Source organism: Leucopleurus acutus (genome assembly GCF_964270905.1).
Source record: "Leucopleurus acutus genome assembly, chromosome: 3".
In the NCBI taxonomy this organism is placed as follows: domain Eukaryota; kingdom Metazoa; phylum Chordata; class Mammalia; order Artiodactyla; family Delphinidae; genus Leucopleurus; species Leucopleurus acutus.
The window spans coordinates 17,409,549-17,428,147 of record NC_139145.1 but is presented as its reverse complement, the minus strand read 5'-3'; the positions used below and the strand labels follow the sequence as shown (position 1 = coordinate 17,428,147).

Below are 18,599 nucleotides of genomic sequence, written 5' to 3'. Positions count from 1 at the left end.
GCCAAAAAAGGGAAACACCCTAAATGTCAATCAAATAAGGAATGGATAAATAAAATGTGGTATTATCCACACAATGGAACAGTCTTCAGTCATAAAAAGGAATGAAGTACTAATCCATGCTTCAACATGGATGAGTCTTAAAAACATTATGCTGAGCAAAAGAAGCTAGACACAAAGGACCACATATTATATTATTCTATATCCAGAATGGGCAAATCCACAGAGACAGAAGGCAGATTAGTGGTTGCCAGGGGCTGGTGGAAGGGAGAAATACGGAGTAACTGCTTCATGGGTATGGGCTTCTTTTTGGGTGATAAAAATGTTCTGGAATTAGACAGTGGTGATGGTTGCACAACACTGCAAACATACTGTAAAACCACTGAACTGTACACTTTAGAGGGTGGATTTTAGCATGTGAATTATGACTCAGTTACCCTTAAAAGTTCATCAAGAAGTACCTAATTTCAAAGCTTTATGCAGTTATTGTTAGAGCCACTTTAGCTGGTAAGCAGAGACATCTTCTATTCTTGGTCAGGATTATGCTTGGTTTTGAAATTTGCTAGTTTAAAATTGTGTAAGAACTTAAACTTGTATATCATTCAGCTGATCTTTCAAGCTGAACATTCACTTCTCCACCCCCAAAATAAAACAGCTAGTTAAGGAATACAATATTGAACAAGGCTGAGTCGAAATCTAATGTTCACCAAATATACAAATAAACTCACCCACTACACCAGTGCAGCATAAAAGTTATCAACTAGAATTTAACTGTGAAGCCTAAGAGGATACTTACAAATGGAAGATCAGTTTTATCACTTCTCTTTGTTCACTTCCTGACATTTCCAAAAGTCACCATACCAGAGTTCAAAGATGGTTACATACAAGAGTACAACCCACCTGTTTTCTTTTCTTACCACTCTCCAATTTGCACCTTATGTAAAAGGCTACTCAATTTCCCTCACACGTGTTAAGCTCACTCCTATTCCTCTACTTTTGCACCTGATATTCTCCTTCAACCAGGGAATACCATTTTCCATCTTCACCTTAACTTAACTTCACTTTAAGTTAACTCTTGCCCACTTTCAGTTCTCAATTTGATTTGCCCAACTCCAAGAAACTACTGAAGTTAGGTATACCTGGTGCTCTGGTCACAAGTAACACATATTAGACCATTCATCCCATGCATGCCAACTTCAAGTGCCTGTCTCACAACTAGACTGGGAGTTGTGTAGGCAGCTGGTGTGCTTGTGGTTTTGTATTCCAGTGCTCAACACAGAGCAGAGATCTCCTGAGTATTGTTTAAATAGTAAAAAGGTTATTTTTCAAATTAAAATTTTAGGACTCCAGCTTTAAATGTGAATTCATAGAAGCATTGGAAAGGCCAGGCCGAAAGACCCGAGGTTCTGCCACAAACCAACCGTGTCACCACAGGCAAACTCTATCATCAGTTTCAGCATTTGGTGGCTTGTAAAATGGTATGAGGCAGCCCAGATGATCACGATGGCCCTAGTAATCACTAGGTGGTCACTACTATTTTCAGCTATAGTAGTCTACATTTTTCCTAACATTTAGACTGCATCACAGATTATCCAAATTATCAGATTTCAACCACCATTCAATTGTTCAAGCCAAATGGAATGTATGAAATGCTCCACTGCATTCAAAGACAGGTCCCAAAGACTCACCAGTCATCTGGCTTGACAGCATCAGGATCTGGTATTTTTGGTCTTTCATCCCAATCTTCAGGCTTCCGGTCTTCTGGGTCCTCAATTTCACGTGAAGGATTTACAGGAGGAGTCATGTCATTTAACAGATTCCCACTGTTTACAACAGACTGGTCCACTAAGATTTCAAAACTATTATCTGGATTCAAGACTGAAAAAATTAAATGCAATTTTAAAAAGTTAATTAGCCACTCATTCCCAAGCTCTCTTCACCACAACACAAACAATCATATTTCTAACAGAAAGCAGAAGCATGGAGTAAAGACCTTGGGCGTTAGAACATGGTCATGGAGCCTTATGCAAGTTAGCACGCTTTTTCCTTATCTGTAAGTCGTAAATGTTAGTTCTTCAGGTTTTTAGGAATTAGAACAAATGACAGGTAAAATTTTTACACACCAAAAGATTCCATGTATGAACATTAAAAACATCAAAAAAAAGGTACATAAACTAATGCAATATTGGTTTGACACAAATGGTTACACACCAGTCAACAGGCAAATAAGTTTACTTATTATAACTGTCCCCCAACAGAAAAGGCCCATTTCCTCATTTTTTGAGTTGGTATTACCACTATGTTGCCCAAATTTCAAATTACACAAAATTTCAATTACATGTGGTTTATTAAACCACGTGTCTACTCAGGTTGTACTTTTGGAATCCAGTGAAGAATGCAAACATAATTTTAAATCCATAAAGGTATCTTAAGTGTGAATTATGCTAAAGCCTGGATCCTACATCTAAAAGCCTAATAGGCAACTGACTAGGTCACAGAACATCCAGAGTACTATGGAAAATGACAGAGTACTATGCTGCTATCCTCAATGACAATGAAGGTTATCAATGTTATCAGTGATATCTACTCTCACAGAAAGATTCTCATGCTTTTGTGAAGAGAAAAAGTGAAATATAGCACACTTAACTTCTAATAAAAATTACATGTGTCTATACATATATACATGTTTATTCACATATAGCCAAATACATATCACAGTGTTGATATTTCAAATAATTTTAAATGTTTTCTTTTTGCTTTCTTTTTCCTTTTAAATTCCTATGCTGAATATATATTACTTTTGTTATAAAGAAGAAAGGTTATTGCATTCTTTAGGAAAAGAGGCATGTCTATATGTGATCTCAAAGCAGCAGGAAAAACTTCATTAAATAAAAAGACCCATTCCAATGTCCAAATGATTAAACTCAACTGTCTAGGTGTTGGAGCATCCAAACAAGTTCAACTAGAAGATACTTTGAAAAAAACTGTATACATATTTCTATTGTATGTCCTATAACTTAACATCCCATCAACAAGAAAATAAACAAAGGGAGGAAATGAAGGGTGAGAATCAAGCAAAGAAGCTCTTTATGGGACATACAATCTTATTCTTAAAATTGTTTCAAACCCTAGCTCTCAATTCAACCTAAGGAAGAGACATTTTAGTGCTGAGAAATTAAGTTCTTCTCACAACTAATATTAAGTCAACAGAGATTCTTATTTGCAGGCTTACAATCTTTAAATTAAATGGATGATAAATGTGTAGTGCCATAAAAACCAAAATTTATTAATAGTTTTTCTTACTTAATGTATAAAGATGTGTTTTCTTATCAGTAAAATAGGTCTTCAGATCTGCATCTGGCCTCTTAGCATGCTTTTCTTCATATACACCCGTTTTGGGGTTTTTGTGGCGAAAGATGAAGTGCAATTTATAGTCCTCTCCACATTTATCTGGACCAAACATAATCGTGTAAGGGGTCTTGTCGTGGAAGTGATCCTTCAGAAACAAAAATGGATTAAGTAACTCAAAGTGTTGAAAAGCAACCTTTCAAAAGTGTGATATGTCCTCTTATAAAATCCCAAATAGTGTCCTATTACAGGAAAAGTTTATTCATTTATGAGGTTTGTACAGATACCAGTGAAAAGGAATAACCAGAAATTACCGGGAAATTTTACATGAGAATATATGAAAGTGCTTAAAAACACAAAATAATGCATATACCTAGATAGTTACTGCTTCTTTCATAAAACAAAGAAATAAGTTTGCTAAAACTAAAAATTACACAGGACAGAAACCAAGGATAAAACAAAACAGCTTTGAAATTTACATTTCAAATAAAAAGCACAGAAATGTCAAGGTCAGTATTTCCAGCCTCCAAAATATTTCAACAGCAGGAGAAACGGCCTTATTTTCACTGGTCTTAGAAAATTTTCTTTCCTTTTCTCTGAGATTCTTAAAAGGTAACTGTGGGAGGCCACATAAAGAAATAGGAAGTACCTACCAGGTTGAGCTCTGGGGTTTTGGAAAGTAGTTTCACATAGGCACCACCACATTCTATTCCATTTTGGAAATTAACCTCATACCTAATTTCAGAGAGAAAGGCAGAGACCATATGGCATTATGAAAGATCAAATTTCTTAATTTATTTCCCTTTCCCCCACTTTGGTCACATGTTTTATCACAGGTCATATGTGAAGATTCCATCTTCTATTGTTATACTTACCCAATCCCCCAAAATTAACTAAGTAAAAGAAAATTAAATCTTAATGCAGATTCCCAGTAAATACTATTTGCAAAATCCAGAAGTTCATTTGCTATCAGTAGGAAAAACAGCTGATTTATTTCAAAATAATTTACTGGGCATGAAAAAAATGTTACATTACAGGATGCTTAAATACATCCTAAAATTCCTACTGTAGCATGTAATTATTCTCATAATTTTTTTTTACATAGAGTAATAGTTTTATAATATAATGTCTTCACTCTTCCTAGAAAGGGTCTATCAAGCAATTGTTTCACTCACTGAATAATGAGAGGCTTGGTATCAAAGATGAAAGGCTTGTTCAGTTTAGCAGAGATAGCATGATGCTTGGCTCGAGACATCAATACAAGTCCTTTATCGCCTGGAAGTTTTGTTTCCTTCATTTCATCTACCTCCCATTTTCCTGCAAGACAACAAAAAGGTCCCACTCCCTAATTACACCTCTGAAGATCCTGAAATCGTAACAAACAAAACTCCAAGTTGTGCAAATCCATCATACTGACAAATGTTTAACATGTTCCATTTACCTCTGAGAGCTGGTCTATTAATATTAAACACACATAATTGACAAATATTAGGATATGGTTTTTAAAAACCTATAGCACATTCATTCTACCAATGCCTAGAAAAGACCTTCCATTTCCAAAATACAGCACCATGAGTAATAAATCTTCCATTTTATGGTGTAAAAATAAACATTAAACAGGTCTAACCCTATAAAATATAATAGAACACACAAAGAAAGCAAACTTCCAGTGAAAAATCTTAAAATGTATACATACTCTTTTTTTTTTTTTCCCGGTACATGGGCCTCTCACTGTTGTGGCCTCTCCCGTTGCGGAGCACAGGCTCTGGACGCGCAGGCTCAGCGGCCATGGCTCACGGGCCCAGCCGCTCCGCGGCATGTGGGATCTTCCCGGACCGGGGCACGAACCTGTGTCCCCTGCATCGGCAGGCGGACTCTCAACCACTGCGCCACCAGGGAAGCCCTATACATACTCCTTTTAAACTAGTCTTGAGAGATACTATGGAAATACATCAAACCTCAATCTGCTATTATATCTAAATCAAATGCAACTCTCACCATCATATTTGGCAATTTCGTCATCAGTGTCATCTTTCTTGGCTTTGGATAAAATCCACCTGTAATTAAGACATACCCCTAAATTAAGATTCAAATTATAGTTGGCCTGTAAAAAGAAACAATGTAAACAATAATAAAAATAGGAACTATCCAGCTCTTCTTAGCCTACCTAACCACTGTACTTTCAACTTTTAAATGTCATTCAAGTAGTGATAATATATTGTACTCAACTCAAAAATCTGTAAGAAAAAGTACCAAACCCATGAAATAATGTCACCTTTTAAGACTCAAGAGAAAACAACTTTCTCAAAGAACAAAATACAGGGTGAAGGGAAAAGATATGGAAGCAAGAACCACATGTTCTAAAACACTATTTTCCTAAAAGGGATGAAAGATATAATATAGTTAGACATTTCACTATATAAAATAATATCCAAAAAGGAATACACTATCCCATCTTATTTATATGATGTCTGCCTCTAAGATTTTTTCCCCCTAAGAAACACTTACCCTGACAGAGTTCCTCTGTCAAAGCTATCAGCAAAATACACTTCCCCTGTTGGAACTGGAGCTTTGTAGGTGACCTGTGTTAAATATAAAAATGAATTAAGAATTGAAATATTCAGCAACACTCCTTTCTCAGTAGGATCTATTCTCTTGATTTGCTTTCAAACTTTCATAGCTGGCCCTCGAATTCAATCCATATAACTTATCTTTGGGACAATATAACAAAGGCTGACAGAGAGATCAATAAAAATTTTAGCAAATTTTGCTTTCCCTGTGATAAGGATCCAAAATTTACCTTCATCCTTTGGTTATCTCAAGAGGCAAAATGAATAGATTCAAAGACCACTTCAAACCTTTGGAGATGGAGGAGTGCTGGTATCTGCTTTCGGTTTTGAGTCTTCTACCTCTTCAATGACATCATCAAGGTCATCCTCAATGTCAATCACATCATCTTCATGTCCATCATGAGCCTGAACAAGAGCAGTTCCAAGCACCAGTAACACACACAGCAACCACTTCCCTTCCATGATCTAAATATAAAAAAGGGTACAGTTAAATGCATCACCTCCTTTTAAAAAAATTTTGTAAGACCACTACATGGACCACTTATTTATTTGTTTTTTTTTCTTTGCGGTACGCGGGCCTCTCACTGTTGTGGCCTCTCCCGTTGCGGAGCACAGGCTCCGGACGCACAGGCTCAGTGGCCATGGCTCATGGGCCCAGCCACTCCGCGGCATGTGGGATCTTCCCAGACCGGGGCACAAACCTGTGTCCCCTGCATCAGCAGGCGGACTCTCAACCACTGCGCCCCCAGGGAAGCTCTAACCCCTCTCTTATTTAAAATTAAGGCTTTCAAATCAGAACTTCATTGTAGTTCATTTTACAGATAAAGAAAGTGAATCCAGAATGATAAAGCGGTTTTCCTAAAATCAGTTAGTTAAAAGATTCAATTTCAATAAAAATTTCAAAATAAAACTCAAACATAAACAGGTATCCCCATATAGAATATCATGTTGGCTACACAAATTTATGGTGTTCAGATACAATTTCAAACTAAATTCCTGCATTTGTAAAGAGCTCTACAATGGACAAAGCCCCTTTTACAGGTTAGTTTAAATGAGTTAAAACATTACAATGAAGTAACAGAGGAGCTAACTAGCCTCACATTAAACACTTAATTTAGATGCTGCTGCTCTTGTCCAAAGACCATCAAGTGTAGATATGGTTTTAAATTAGTGTTTTAAGACTCAACAAAAAAATATATTAAACCACAGACCAGCTATCTTTACCTCTTATTTTCTAAGCCTGTAAGTGCCTTATGTATTGTATTAGACTGTCATGGATGGTAGTCGGTCCTTTTCCCAAAACCGCAGACCTAAAGATATAAAAACTGAGCCACATGGATGCACAAAAAGATTTGGTAGTAGGTAGTATAGAGTTTCAATTCTCCAAGACGAAAAGAGTTCTCTCTGGAGATGGATGGACGTGAAAGCTGCACAACAATGAGAATGTACTTAATGCCACTGAACTTAATAATGGTTAATATGGTAAGTCTTATGATAAGCGTTTTTACTACAATAAAAAAGATTTTAGGGGCTTCCCTAGTGGTGCAGTGGTTAAGAATCCGCCTGCCAATGCAGGAGACACGGGTTTGAGCCTTGGTCCAGGAAGATCCCACATGCCATGGAGCAACTAAGCCTGTGTGCCACAACTACTGAGCCTGCACTCTAGAGCCCGTGAGCCACAACTACTGAGCCTGTGTGCCACAACTACTGAAGCCCACGCGCCTAGAGCCCGTGTTCTTCAACAAGAGAAGCCACTGCAATGAGAAGCCCACGCACCACAACGAAGAGTAGCCCCTGCTTGTCGCAACTAGAGAAAGCCCGCGTGCAGCAACGAAGACCCAACACAGCCAAAAATAAATAAATAAAATAAAAAATTTTAAAAAAAAATTTAAAAAAAGAAAATAGCTTAATTTTTTTTGGTGTCTTATACATCAACTTATTCCAATGCTGAATTTGACGCCTAATTCCTTATAAACTCTATAATCCTTTAAAGTGAGTAACAGTATGTAGAACTAGATTTTCACATATCATTTGGTGGTATTTCTTTTATTTACATATCTTGGGTACTGTTTTCACAAAATGAAAGAAGGTAAAGTTCACTGGATTCCTAAATGCTTAGCATTTAGGCAGTGCAGAAAATAAAAGTGCTAAAAAAAAAAAGTGCTAAATAAAATCATTGATAATGTTTCCTAGGACTGGTATTAGTTTTTAGGAGAAACTCTCAATGTCAACATTCTGCTCTAGTTTCTAATATACTAGGAATATCACTGATTTCATTTATTCACTGGAAAGGCCTCTATTCTCTACTATCAAAATAATATACAATGGCACAGCAACATTGCTTTCATTTACAACTACAAGGGATTCTCTAAAACTAAACAGGTTGATCCAACACTTTTATCTAAATCAACTCTATACAACTCCCAAGTCCTCACAGAAACAATGCTATAAATGATAGCTGGGTTCCCAGGGATAAGCTACAAAACCAAATTAGCCCAAAACATAGCTAAAACAATATATGCATACAATTGTTAAAACTTTTTAAAAGACAAAATGTGGTAAGCCTAGTAGTAATTAAATGAAGCACAAAACCAGTGGATTAATCTGGACTAAGTACTGATGCTGGAACATCGCTGCTCAAGGAAAAGCTAATCAGGGAGATGAGCTAACTACTTACCTTTTAAAAAGGTAAGCCTGATTTTTTTTTCCCAATAATTTTTAATTTGTTGATACATTGCTGTTGTGGGCTTAACTGTGCCCCCCTCCCCCCATTCACATGTTGAAGCCCTAACTCCCAATGTAATATTTGGAGATAGGACCTTTAGGGAAGTAATTAAGGTTAAAAGAGGTCATAAGGCCTAATCCGATAGGCCTGGAATCTATATAAGATGAAGAGAGCCAGAAGTCCGTGTGCACATAAGTCCATGTGAGAGGACACAACAAGATGGTGGCCCTCTGCAAGCCGAGGAGAAAGTCCACACCAGAAACCAACTCTGCCAATGCCCTGATCATGGACTTCCAGACTCCAGACTGTGAGAAAATAAATTTCTGTTTTTTAAGCCACCCAGCCTGTGGTACTGTTACGGCAGTCCAAGCAGACTAATACAACTGTCCTTAGGTTAAGCATAATTTTATATAAGGCAGTGCTTCTCAAACTTTAGCATGCATCAGGGGGCTTTTTAAAACAAATCACGGGCTTCCCTGGTGGCGCAGTGGTTAAGAAACCGCCTGCCGGGGGTGGGGTAGTAGTGGTGGTGGTGGTGGTGGGATGAATTGGGAGATTGGGATCGACATATATACACTAATATGTATAAAATGGATAACTAATAAGAACCTGCTACATAAAAAAATAAATTAAATAAAATTCAAAAAGAGAAATCCGCCTGCCGATGCAGGGGACACAGGTTTGAGCCTTGGTCCAGGAAGATCCTACATGCCGTGGAGCAACTAAGCCCGTGCGCCACAACTATTGAGCCTGTGCTCTAAAGCCCACGAGCCACAGCTACTGAGCCCGCATACCACAACCACTGAAGCTTGCGTGCCTGGAGCCCTTGCTCCACAACAAGAGAAGCCACTGCAATGAGAAGCCCGTGCACCGCAACAAAGAGTAGCCCCCACTCGCTACAACTAGAGAAAGGCTGCACGCAGTGACAAAGACCCAACACCACCAAAAATAACTAAAATAAATAAATTTATTTTAAAAATTAAAAATAAATTTAAAAAATTGCTGATTCAGTAGATGTGGGCTGGGCCCAGTGGGCTAGGACTTCACATTTCTAACAAGTTCCAGGAGATGCAAAGGCTGCTAGCTCAGGAATCACACTTTGAGAACCACTGATTAGGGTTTATGAATAATCAATTTGTGCTTTGTTTTCCAGTTAATAAAAGCACTTTCACATAGGCACACTGTTTCGCATAAACCTCCCTTGAGGTATTACTCTAATTTTACTTTACATATTAATAACTAAGACTAGTAAAATGAAAATAACCCAATCATTTACTCATTATCACAACCAATAAGAGTCAAAGAATTCATATCCCATATTTCTATTATGCTAGACAAAATGTAGTTGAATACTGAGAAGGTGTGATAGAGACAGGACTGGAAGACTAGTCAGTAAGGGTACTAAAGGGAGTGGTCTAGAATAGGGGATTCAGGTAGGGTTTAGTAAAGTAAAGTGCAACTGCAGAACAGCTAGCCCTGGTTGGTGGACCAAAGATCCTGGGAAAGGAGGCATCTGTGTGGCGGAGGCAGAATGACCCAATGAAAGGAAAACAGTTTTCAGGTAGCAGAAGGCTACCATCCCTGTCAAGAACAACGAAGGGATAGGGAGTCTCCAGCAAACTTCAGGAAATGCACTTCGCTCCACCACCGTTTCCCCTACACCCTGAGTTGCAGGACCCAGTTTTTCAGAAGTCTTAGGCACATATCTGTTAACTTTTTGCATTATCCACAGGGTTGTAAAGCTGTGGAGGAACCACTACTGCCAAACCATGGTAAACCGATTCTCATAGCTGTGCACTGATGATCCTAAGCCACTGCTAGTTTTACATATGCTATTTCAACATTTGTAATTTGCCAAGACTCCCGAGAAATTGCTACAGCAAACAGGTCTAGTCCCAAGAGCCACTATGAAGCCAGCCCAAACATTTCAAGTTTTGTTAAAGACCTGGTCACACTTACAAATAATTCAAGACTATATATTTTAAGGTGATATTAATTCTCTGCTTCATTAATGAAAATCCAATATTACCAAGAAACAAAATCCACCCTCATTTCAATCCTCCTACCCACACTCCTTATATCAAATGGAGTCCAAAAAGGATGTTGCACTATTACGCTTTCCAGATGAAAACACAGGAGAAATTTTAAGTGATCTTGGGTTTGACAATGAGTTTTCAATACAACATCAAAAGCAAGATACATTATTTGCACAGTATATCTTTTCCAATTCTTTTACTTTCAACCTTTTTGTACCATTTTTTGTTTTTTTAATAAATTTTTAAAAATTAAAAAAAGCAAGATACATGAAAGAAAAAATTGGTTAAACTGAAATTTATTAAAATTTAAAACTTCAACTCTATGAAAGAAACTTAAGAGAATTAAAAAACAAAACAAGGTAGGAGAAATATTTGCAAAATACATATCTAATAATGAACTGGTTTCCAAAATGTACGAAGAACACAACTCAACAATAAGGAAACAGGGACTTCCCTGGTGGTCCAGAGGTTAAGACTCCGTGCTCCCGGACTTCCCTGGTGGCACAGTGGTTAAGGATCCGCCTGCCAATGCAGGGGACACGGGTTTGAGCCCTGGTCCGGGAAGATCCCACATGCCGCGGAGCAACTAAGCCAGTGCGCCATAACTACTGAGCCTGCGCTCTAGAGCCCGCAAGCCACAACTACTGAAGCCCACACACTTAGAGCCCGTGCTCCTCAACAAGAGAAGGTACTACAAAGGCCGTGCACCACAACAAAGAGTAGCCCCCCACTCACTGCAACTAGAGAAAGCCCACGTGCAGCAACAAATATCCAACTCAGCCAAAAATAAATAAATTAAAAAAAAAAAAGACCCCGTGCTCCCAACACAGGGGGCCCAGTTTCAATTCTTAGTCAGGGGACTAGATCCCACACACCACAACTAGGAGTCCGCATGCCGCAACTAAAGATCCCGCATGTCACAACTAATACCCACAGCCAAATAAATTAAAAAATAAATATTTTTTAAAAATAAGAAAACCACTCAATTATAAAATGGGCAAAAGATATGAACAGATACCTCACCAAAGAAGATATTCAGATGGCATATGAAAAGATCAAACATCATTTGCCATTAAGTAACTGCAAATTAAAACAACAATGAGGGCCTTCCCTGGTGGTGCAGTGGTTAAGAGTTTGCCTGCCCATGCAGGGGACACGGGTTCAATCCCTGGTCCAGGAAGATCCCACATCCCGCAGAGCAACTAAGCCCATGCGCCACAACTACTGAGCCTGTGCTCTAGAGCCCTCGAGCCACAGCTACTGAGCCTGCGTGCCACAACTACTGAAGCCCGCGAGCCTACAGCCCATGCTCTGCAACAAGAGAAGCCACCGCAATGAGAAGCCCGCACACCACAACGAAGAATAACCCCCACTTGCCGCAACTAGAGAAAGCCCGCACGCAGCAATGAAGACCCAACACAGCCAAAGATAAATTTTAAAAAATAAATAAAATAAAACAAAACAATGAGATACTACTATACACCTATTCGCATGGCTAAGATTTAAAAAACTGGCAAGGATGTGAAGTAACGGGAACTCTCATTTCACTGCTGGTGAAAATCCAAAATAGTACAGCCACTCTGGAACACAGTTTGGCAATTTCTTACAAATCTAACTATAGACTTACCACAGGATTCAGCAATCATGCTCACAGGTACTTGCCCAACTGATCTGAAAGCTTACAAATGCACAGAAACTCACACACAAATGTTTATAGCAGCTTTATCCATAAGCACCCAAAACTTGAAGAAACCAAAATGTTCTTCAGTAGGGGAATGAATAAACAAACTGTAGTACACCTATACGATGGAATATTGTTCAGAAATTAAAAGATGAGCTATCTAAAATGAATCACTTTGCCATACAGCAGAAATTAACACAACATTGTAAATAAACTATAAACTATACTTCAATTAAAAAAAAAGAGCTATCAAGCCAAAAAAAGACTTGGATGAATCTTTAATGCCTATTGCTAAGTGAAAGAAGCCAGTCTGAAAAGGTGACATGCTATAGAATTCCAATTAGATCACATTCTGAAAAAGGCAAAACTCTAGATACCAAAAAAAAAAAAAGTCAGTGGTAGTCAGAGGTTTAGGGGAGGAGGTCAGGTTGAACAGGTAAGCACAGGGGACTTTCTTAGGCAGTGAAACCATTCTGTTATGATGCTATAATTATGGATACATGACACTATCCATCTTTCAAATCCCATAAAACTTTATAGCACAAAGAATGAATCTTCATGTATGAAAAAATTATTTTAATATATTTTTAAAAACTTATTTTATTTATTTATTTTTGGCTACATTGGGTCTTCGTTGCTGCACACAGGCTTTCTCTAGTTGCGGTGAGGGAGGTTACTCTTTGTTGCAGTGCGCAGGTTCCTCATTGTGGTGGCTTCTCTTGTGTGGAGCATGGGACCTAGGTGTGCAGGCTTCAGTAGTTGTCGCACGCAGGCTCAGTAGTTGTGGCTCGCGGGCTCTAGAGCACAGGCACAGCAGTTGTGACACACTGGCTTAGTTGCTCGGTGGCATGTGGGATCCTCCCGGACCAGGGCTCAAACCTGTGTCCCCTGCACTGGCAGGTGGATCCTTAACCACTGCACCACCAGGGAAGCCCCATGTATGAAAATTTTAAAAAATCATTGAAGAGGTTGAGTGATCCAAGGATGGCACACAGGATGTGACAAAACAATCTAACTGTATTACAAACATACAAAACAACCTCACTGAATGGGGTGGAGGGAAAAGATGTTAACCTAAGTAACTCTGGAAATGAGTGGAGTCTGTAAAACCAGACTGTACAAAAGCACTGCTCAAGTTGAGTAAGTTGTTTCACATGAATATACAGGTTAAGAATTCGGATACTGCTATATATGTATATCAAAATTTAAAAACTAAATAAATGGATTGTGGGAGCCACTTTCAGTGTTGGGTGTGTGAATTTTACAGATAAGCAAGGGAAAGAGGCTAAAATAATCCTCATGGTAATGGGTGAGAGAGACTATAGTATGAATTCATGTTCATCTTAATATACAGAGGATTACACAGAGAAGTATTTATAGATATGTGCATATATACCAGTTAGTATACACACATATATTTCCTTGCTCTGTCAGCTAAGAGGGCATACAAGAAACTGCTACACCCCAGTAGCAATAAATACACCTAGTAGCAAGGATCTTGGTTTCCAATATCATCTCGAATACAAGGAAACAGTGTTCCTTGGCTGACTCTAGGATTAGGGCAGGAAATATACAAGACGAGCCTGGAGCATCTTGTGGTGCCCAAAAGGGAAGTGTTCAAAGCAAAAACAGAACACCCACAGTGATGGGGGCTATGTCAAAAGAACACAAGAAAAAGCAATGGCCAAAGCTGGAACAATACAAGCAACAAAATAAGTGGTACTGGATTATACCTCAAATTATAAAATAAATGCCCATGAATCTACACAATACAAATATATTATTGAGTAAATAAATAAATGAGGAAGAGACAAATTTCCCATGAAGAAATATTCCAAGTAACAGATGTAGATACTCCACTGTCAAGGAGGTGGAACGTAACCCCCCACTCCTTACGGGTGGGCTACACATAGTGATACTGATATCCTTCCAAAGAGCACAGTATGGAAAGGGGGAAAAACAAGAATTTTACAGTGGAGAAACCTAGCAAACACTACCTCAGCCAGCTGATCAAGGTCAACATCCAAAGTAATAGGTCATGTTGATAGTATGTACCCTTGATAAAATATAATGAAAACAGTACTTTAACCTCTGTGGTCTTCTTCCCAAAAATCCATATTCCCTCTCGTCATGAGAAAAACATCAAAGAAATCCCAACAGAGGGACATGCTACAAAGTAATCTGACCAGTAGTCCTCAAAATATGTCAAGGTCATCAAAAAACAAAGAAAATCTAAAAAACTGTCACAGCCAAGAGAAGCTTAAGGAGACATGATGACTAATGTAGTGTGGTATCATGGAACAGAAAAAGGGCAGCAAGTAAAAACAAAGGAAATCTGAATTAAATCCGGGCTTTAGTTGGTAATTATTTATCAATATTGGTTCGTTAATTATAATAAACGTACTATACTAATGTTGTTAATAATGGCAGAAACTGGGTATGGGTTATATGGGAATACTCTGTACTATCTTTATAATCTTTTTGTAGATCCAAAACTATTCTGTAAAAATTTTTTTTTAAAAAAGATGTTCCATTATTATGCACCAAATGTGATTGATTTGCCAAAAACCAGTTATTGGCAGAATCAGGATCAGAGGCCAAGTCTCCTGTCTCCTAATACCTTACTTGGTAATTCTATACTGGCTTTGTCTTAGAAACACAAAATAATTTTTCACATTTTAGTGTCTAAAAAGATTTCAGAAGCTTTTTTCTCCCTTTAAAACCCTTCATTTGGGGACTTCCTTGGTAGCACACTGGTTAAGACTCCATGCTCCCAATGCAGGGGGCCCAGGTTCAATCCCTGATCAGGGAACTAGATCCCACATGCATGCCACAACTAAGAGTTCGCATGCCACAACTAAGGAGCCCACCTGCTGCACATAAGACCGGGCACAACCAAATAAAAATAAATAAATATTTTTAAAAAAAAACCCTCTTCATTTGTCTTAACATTTACAGACTCCTAAGCAGAGAGCGTATTTCTCTGTTGTCACCCACTATTTCTAGGATTATCAATAGGAAATACGTAACAAGTAGCTCAGCAACAAAGCAATAATGCTTTTAAAAAACAAATAGCACATCTCCCCCACCCCCAACTTGCCCAAAGCCACAGAGCAAGTGATTCCTAGATCCAGAATGCTCAGGAATAAAAGTGAATAAAGAAATTAGGTACCTTTAAACCGAGTAACTTTCCAGCAGTAAATAAACATTTACTACATTTTCTAAGTCTCTTCTACTTCACAGTTCATGCTCACTAAGCTACATTAGCTCTTCTAGTACAAGATTTCTCATATTCCTGAATGCCATTATAGCAGTTTCTCCCATACTTTTACTTTCTGCTTGAAAGCCATCATTTTCTTGGAGCACTTCATTTCCTGGTTTTCTTCCAAGAGCCATTTTCTCGCTCTAATTTTTTTATCACTGCAAGACCGTTACTCTACAGCAGTGCCCCTTTGAGCTAGGGTGCAAATGCTGGGTGGATGTCTAACTCATGACTAAGCTACTTAATGCCACAAACTGTCCCACAGTAGGCCCATTTAAATTCCTGTCTTGGCCAAATTACAAATTACTTACAGGCATAGACCTCCAGAAGAGCCAGCAATTAAAAATCAAAACCACGAACAAGAAAATCTTTTAATATTTATGAGTCTACTGAAGTGAACTTTTCTTTAAAATACCTTAAGTTATATGTAAATTTGAGTTTTTAACTAGAGCAAAGCCTAAGTCAATAAAACCAATACTATGAGGGCCAACACTATATAGTCCAAGTTCTGATTTCTGTTGATCCAGAACTGATCTACAAATAAAACTTACAATTTCTAGGTTCTAGAGAAGTGAACAGACTGCACTTCCTTCAAATACTCATCAATAAATCTCTCAACTGGACTTTATCTTTTTTTTTTTTTTGGCCGCACTACACAGCTTGCAGGACCTTTGTTCCCCCACCAGGGATCGAACCCAGGCCCCAGCAGTGAAAGCACTGAGTCCTAACCACTGGACCACCAGTGAATTCTCTCAACTGGACTTTTAATAAATGCTGGGTGGCAGAGTTCAAGACTGTTTTCTGGCAGTCACAAGACTGAACTGTCGGAATTCTGCGTTACAAAGGGTTAAAGGAGAATATATCTGATGCCCATCAGAAAACCCAGCACATGTTAGAAACTAAATGAATGTTTGCTGATAGTGGTCAATTCCATGAGTGTCAACTAGTTACTAAGGATTAAAAAAAAAAAAGTCTCTGACCTTCAGGATCAATCTATATAGGGTGTCCTTAAAGTCTGGAAACATAAAAAGTATTTGCCCATGTTTTCAGAGTTTATGAATATTCTGTAGTATTAGTTCTATTAATCAAATGTTGGGGGTTTTGGGGGGATAATACCAAAATAAACTCATAACCTTTTATCTAACTAGGAAAAAAATGTGCATAGGTATGTTAGTACTACTTAACGCTCTAGCTTGAGTATTTTCCTTCTATTAAAAAAAAAGTCAAGTAAAAATTTCAAAAATGAATTAGTGTCATGATAAAACTGCACATAACTATGTACACACAAGGGCATATAAAACCTGGAGAAATCTGAATAAGGTCTTTAGACTGTACCAGTGCAATTTTTTCCTAGTTTTGATATTTTACAATAGTTATCTATCTATACTACTATTGGGGGAAGCTGGGTGATGGGTACAAGAGACCTCTCTGTACTATTTTGCAACTTTCCGTGGGTCTATAATTATTTCAAAATTAAAATCTTCTTTTAAAAAATTTATTACTGGATCAGTATAGATGGTTCTTTAGACTTGATCAAAGTTAAATTTAAAAGCACAGAAGTACAGAGGAAGACTCAGAAATGAGTTGGATTAGAAATATGAACCTCTTACTCCCTTCCTTCCAGTTAATAAGTGTTTTGTTTTTAATAATAAAATATAATTATCAACCTATATCCAAGTCAGAGAAGCTCTACCCTCTGGGATCACATAGACAAACATACACAAAGCCAAGAAAACAGGAGCTAAACATATGCACATTTGTAATATATATTTATAAATAATATAAATAATTTCTGACTTGCTTCTCAGTTTCCCAAGGACAGAGCAAAAAGCCCAGTTCTCAAAATCTGAGTCAGAAGGATTTTTCAAGAGAAACTAATCTACTCACTTTTAATGTTTCAGTTCACTCTTTTAACTTTTCAAAGAGTGAATTTATCTTGAATTCTAGAGATGGAAGTTTTCTATTTTAAAAACTGATGATTCAGAAAATGAACTCCTTATACAAAAGGCAGTATGGTATATGTGATGGTGTAAACTGTCAAGTCAGAGAAAGCTGGGTTCTAGACTTTCCTGATCCTCTTTGTGGCCTTGGTCAGCTTACTGAATTTCCATGAGTCTTTCTTCCCTATTTTATAATGTAGCTAGTAGTATTAGTGGCTCGAAGGCTTGCTGTGAAAACATAAAAAGATAATACAAAGTCTATCAGAGTCCAGTACTTCATAGGAGTTCCCAAATGGTTTATTCTTTGATACAAAATTAGTACAACCACAGTGAATACATTTTCAATTCCCAGAATGGGCCAAAAGGTGTAACTGTGCCCGTACACCTCCTATATTTCAACAAAGCTGAATGATTTTATGTAACAAGAAACACTAGCTTTCCTCTGATTATACTCTATGATTTCGTCTTTAACTCTTCCTTGCAACGGTGTATATACAATTATAGCATTTGGACAGGGAAATATCCCTATTTATCTGTGATTTTCTTTTTTCCTGCTCTTCCACCAATTTTCTTTATGAATTCTCCCAAATTTAACTTATTTTTGGTTAATGATAATTCTGTTCTCAACACACATTCTAAAAAAAGTCCATATTATTTTACTATACACATTTAATAATGTACATGAGACTTCAACTGAACACAAAATATTCTATTTAATGGAAACAGACACATTCTGCATTGAATTTTAACAAATCCAAAATTGATCAACTTTAGGAATGGGCAAACACTAAAGAAATATTACATTTGTCACCTCTCATTGGCAGAATCTTTATGCTCAGTAAGGGTCCATTCAGAAAAAAAATCTTTAAAACAAAGAGAGGCTCAAATTATTTTTAAATTAAATTTAAACTTTAATATTTTCAAGTTAGTCTAGTTTTGCATCTATTTTCTTAAAAGATACCGGTCTACGGTTTTCTTATGAAGTCTTTGTCTGGTTTTGGTATCAGGGTAATATTGGCCTCATAGAATGAGTTGGAAAG

At 37.6% G+C, this 18,599-nt stretch overlaps 1 protein-coding gene across 2 annotated transcripts in view; it reads right to left on the bottom strand.

Moving 5' to 3' along the window:
• Window positions 1-18,599, bottom strand: part of CANX (calnexin) — a 32,123-nt gene that overhangs the window by 8,954 nt on the left and 4,570 nt on the right. For both annotated transcript variants that reach the window (XM_082836654.1, XM_082836655.1), the window contains exons 2-8: window positions 6,204-6,380; window positions 5,854-5,927; window positions 5,344-5,402; window positions 4,521-4,662; window positions 3,999-4,080; window positions 3,301-3,493; window positions 1,686-1,875 (exon numbers count right to left, since the gene is read on the bottom strand). In XM_082836654.1, the coding sequence (XP_082692780.1) occupies window positions 1,686-1,875; window positions 3,301-3,493; window positions 3,999-4,080; window positions 4,521-4,662; window positions 5,344-5,402; window positions 5,854-5,927; window positions 6,204-6,377 (914 nt within the window). In that variant the 5' untranslated portion in view covers window positions 6,378-6,380. The remainder of the gene's footprint in view (window positions 1-1,685; window positions 1,876-3,300; window positions 3,494-3,998; window positions 4,081-4,520; window positions 4,663-5,343; window positions 5,403-5,853; window positions 5,928-6,203; window positions 6,381-18,599) is intronic.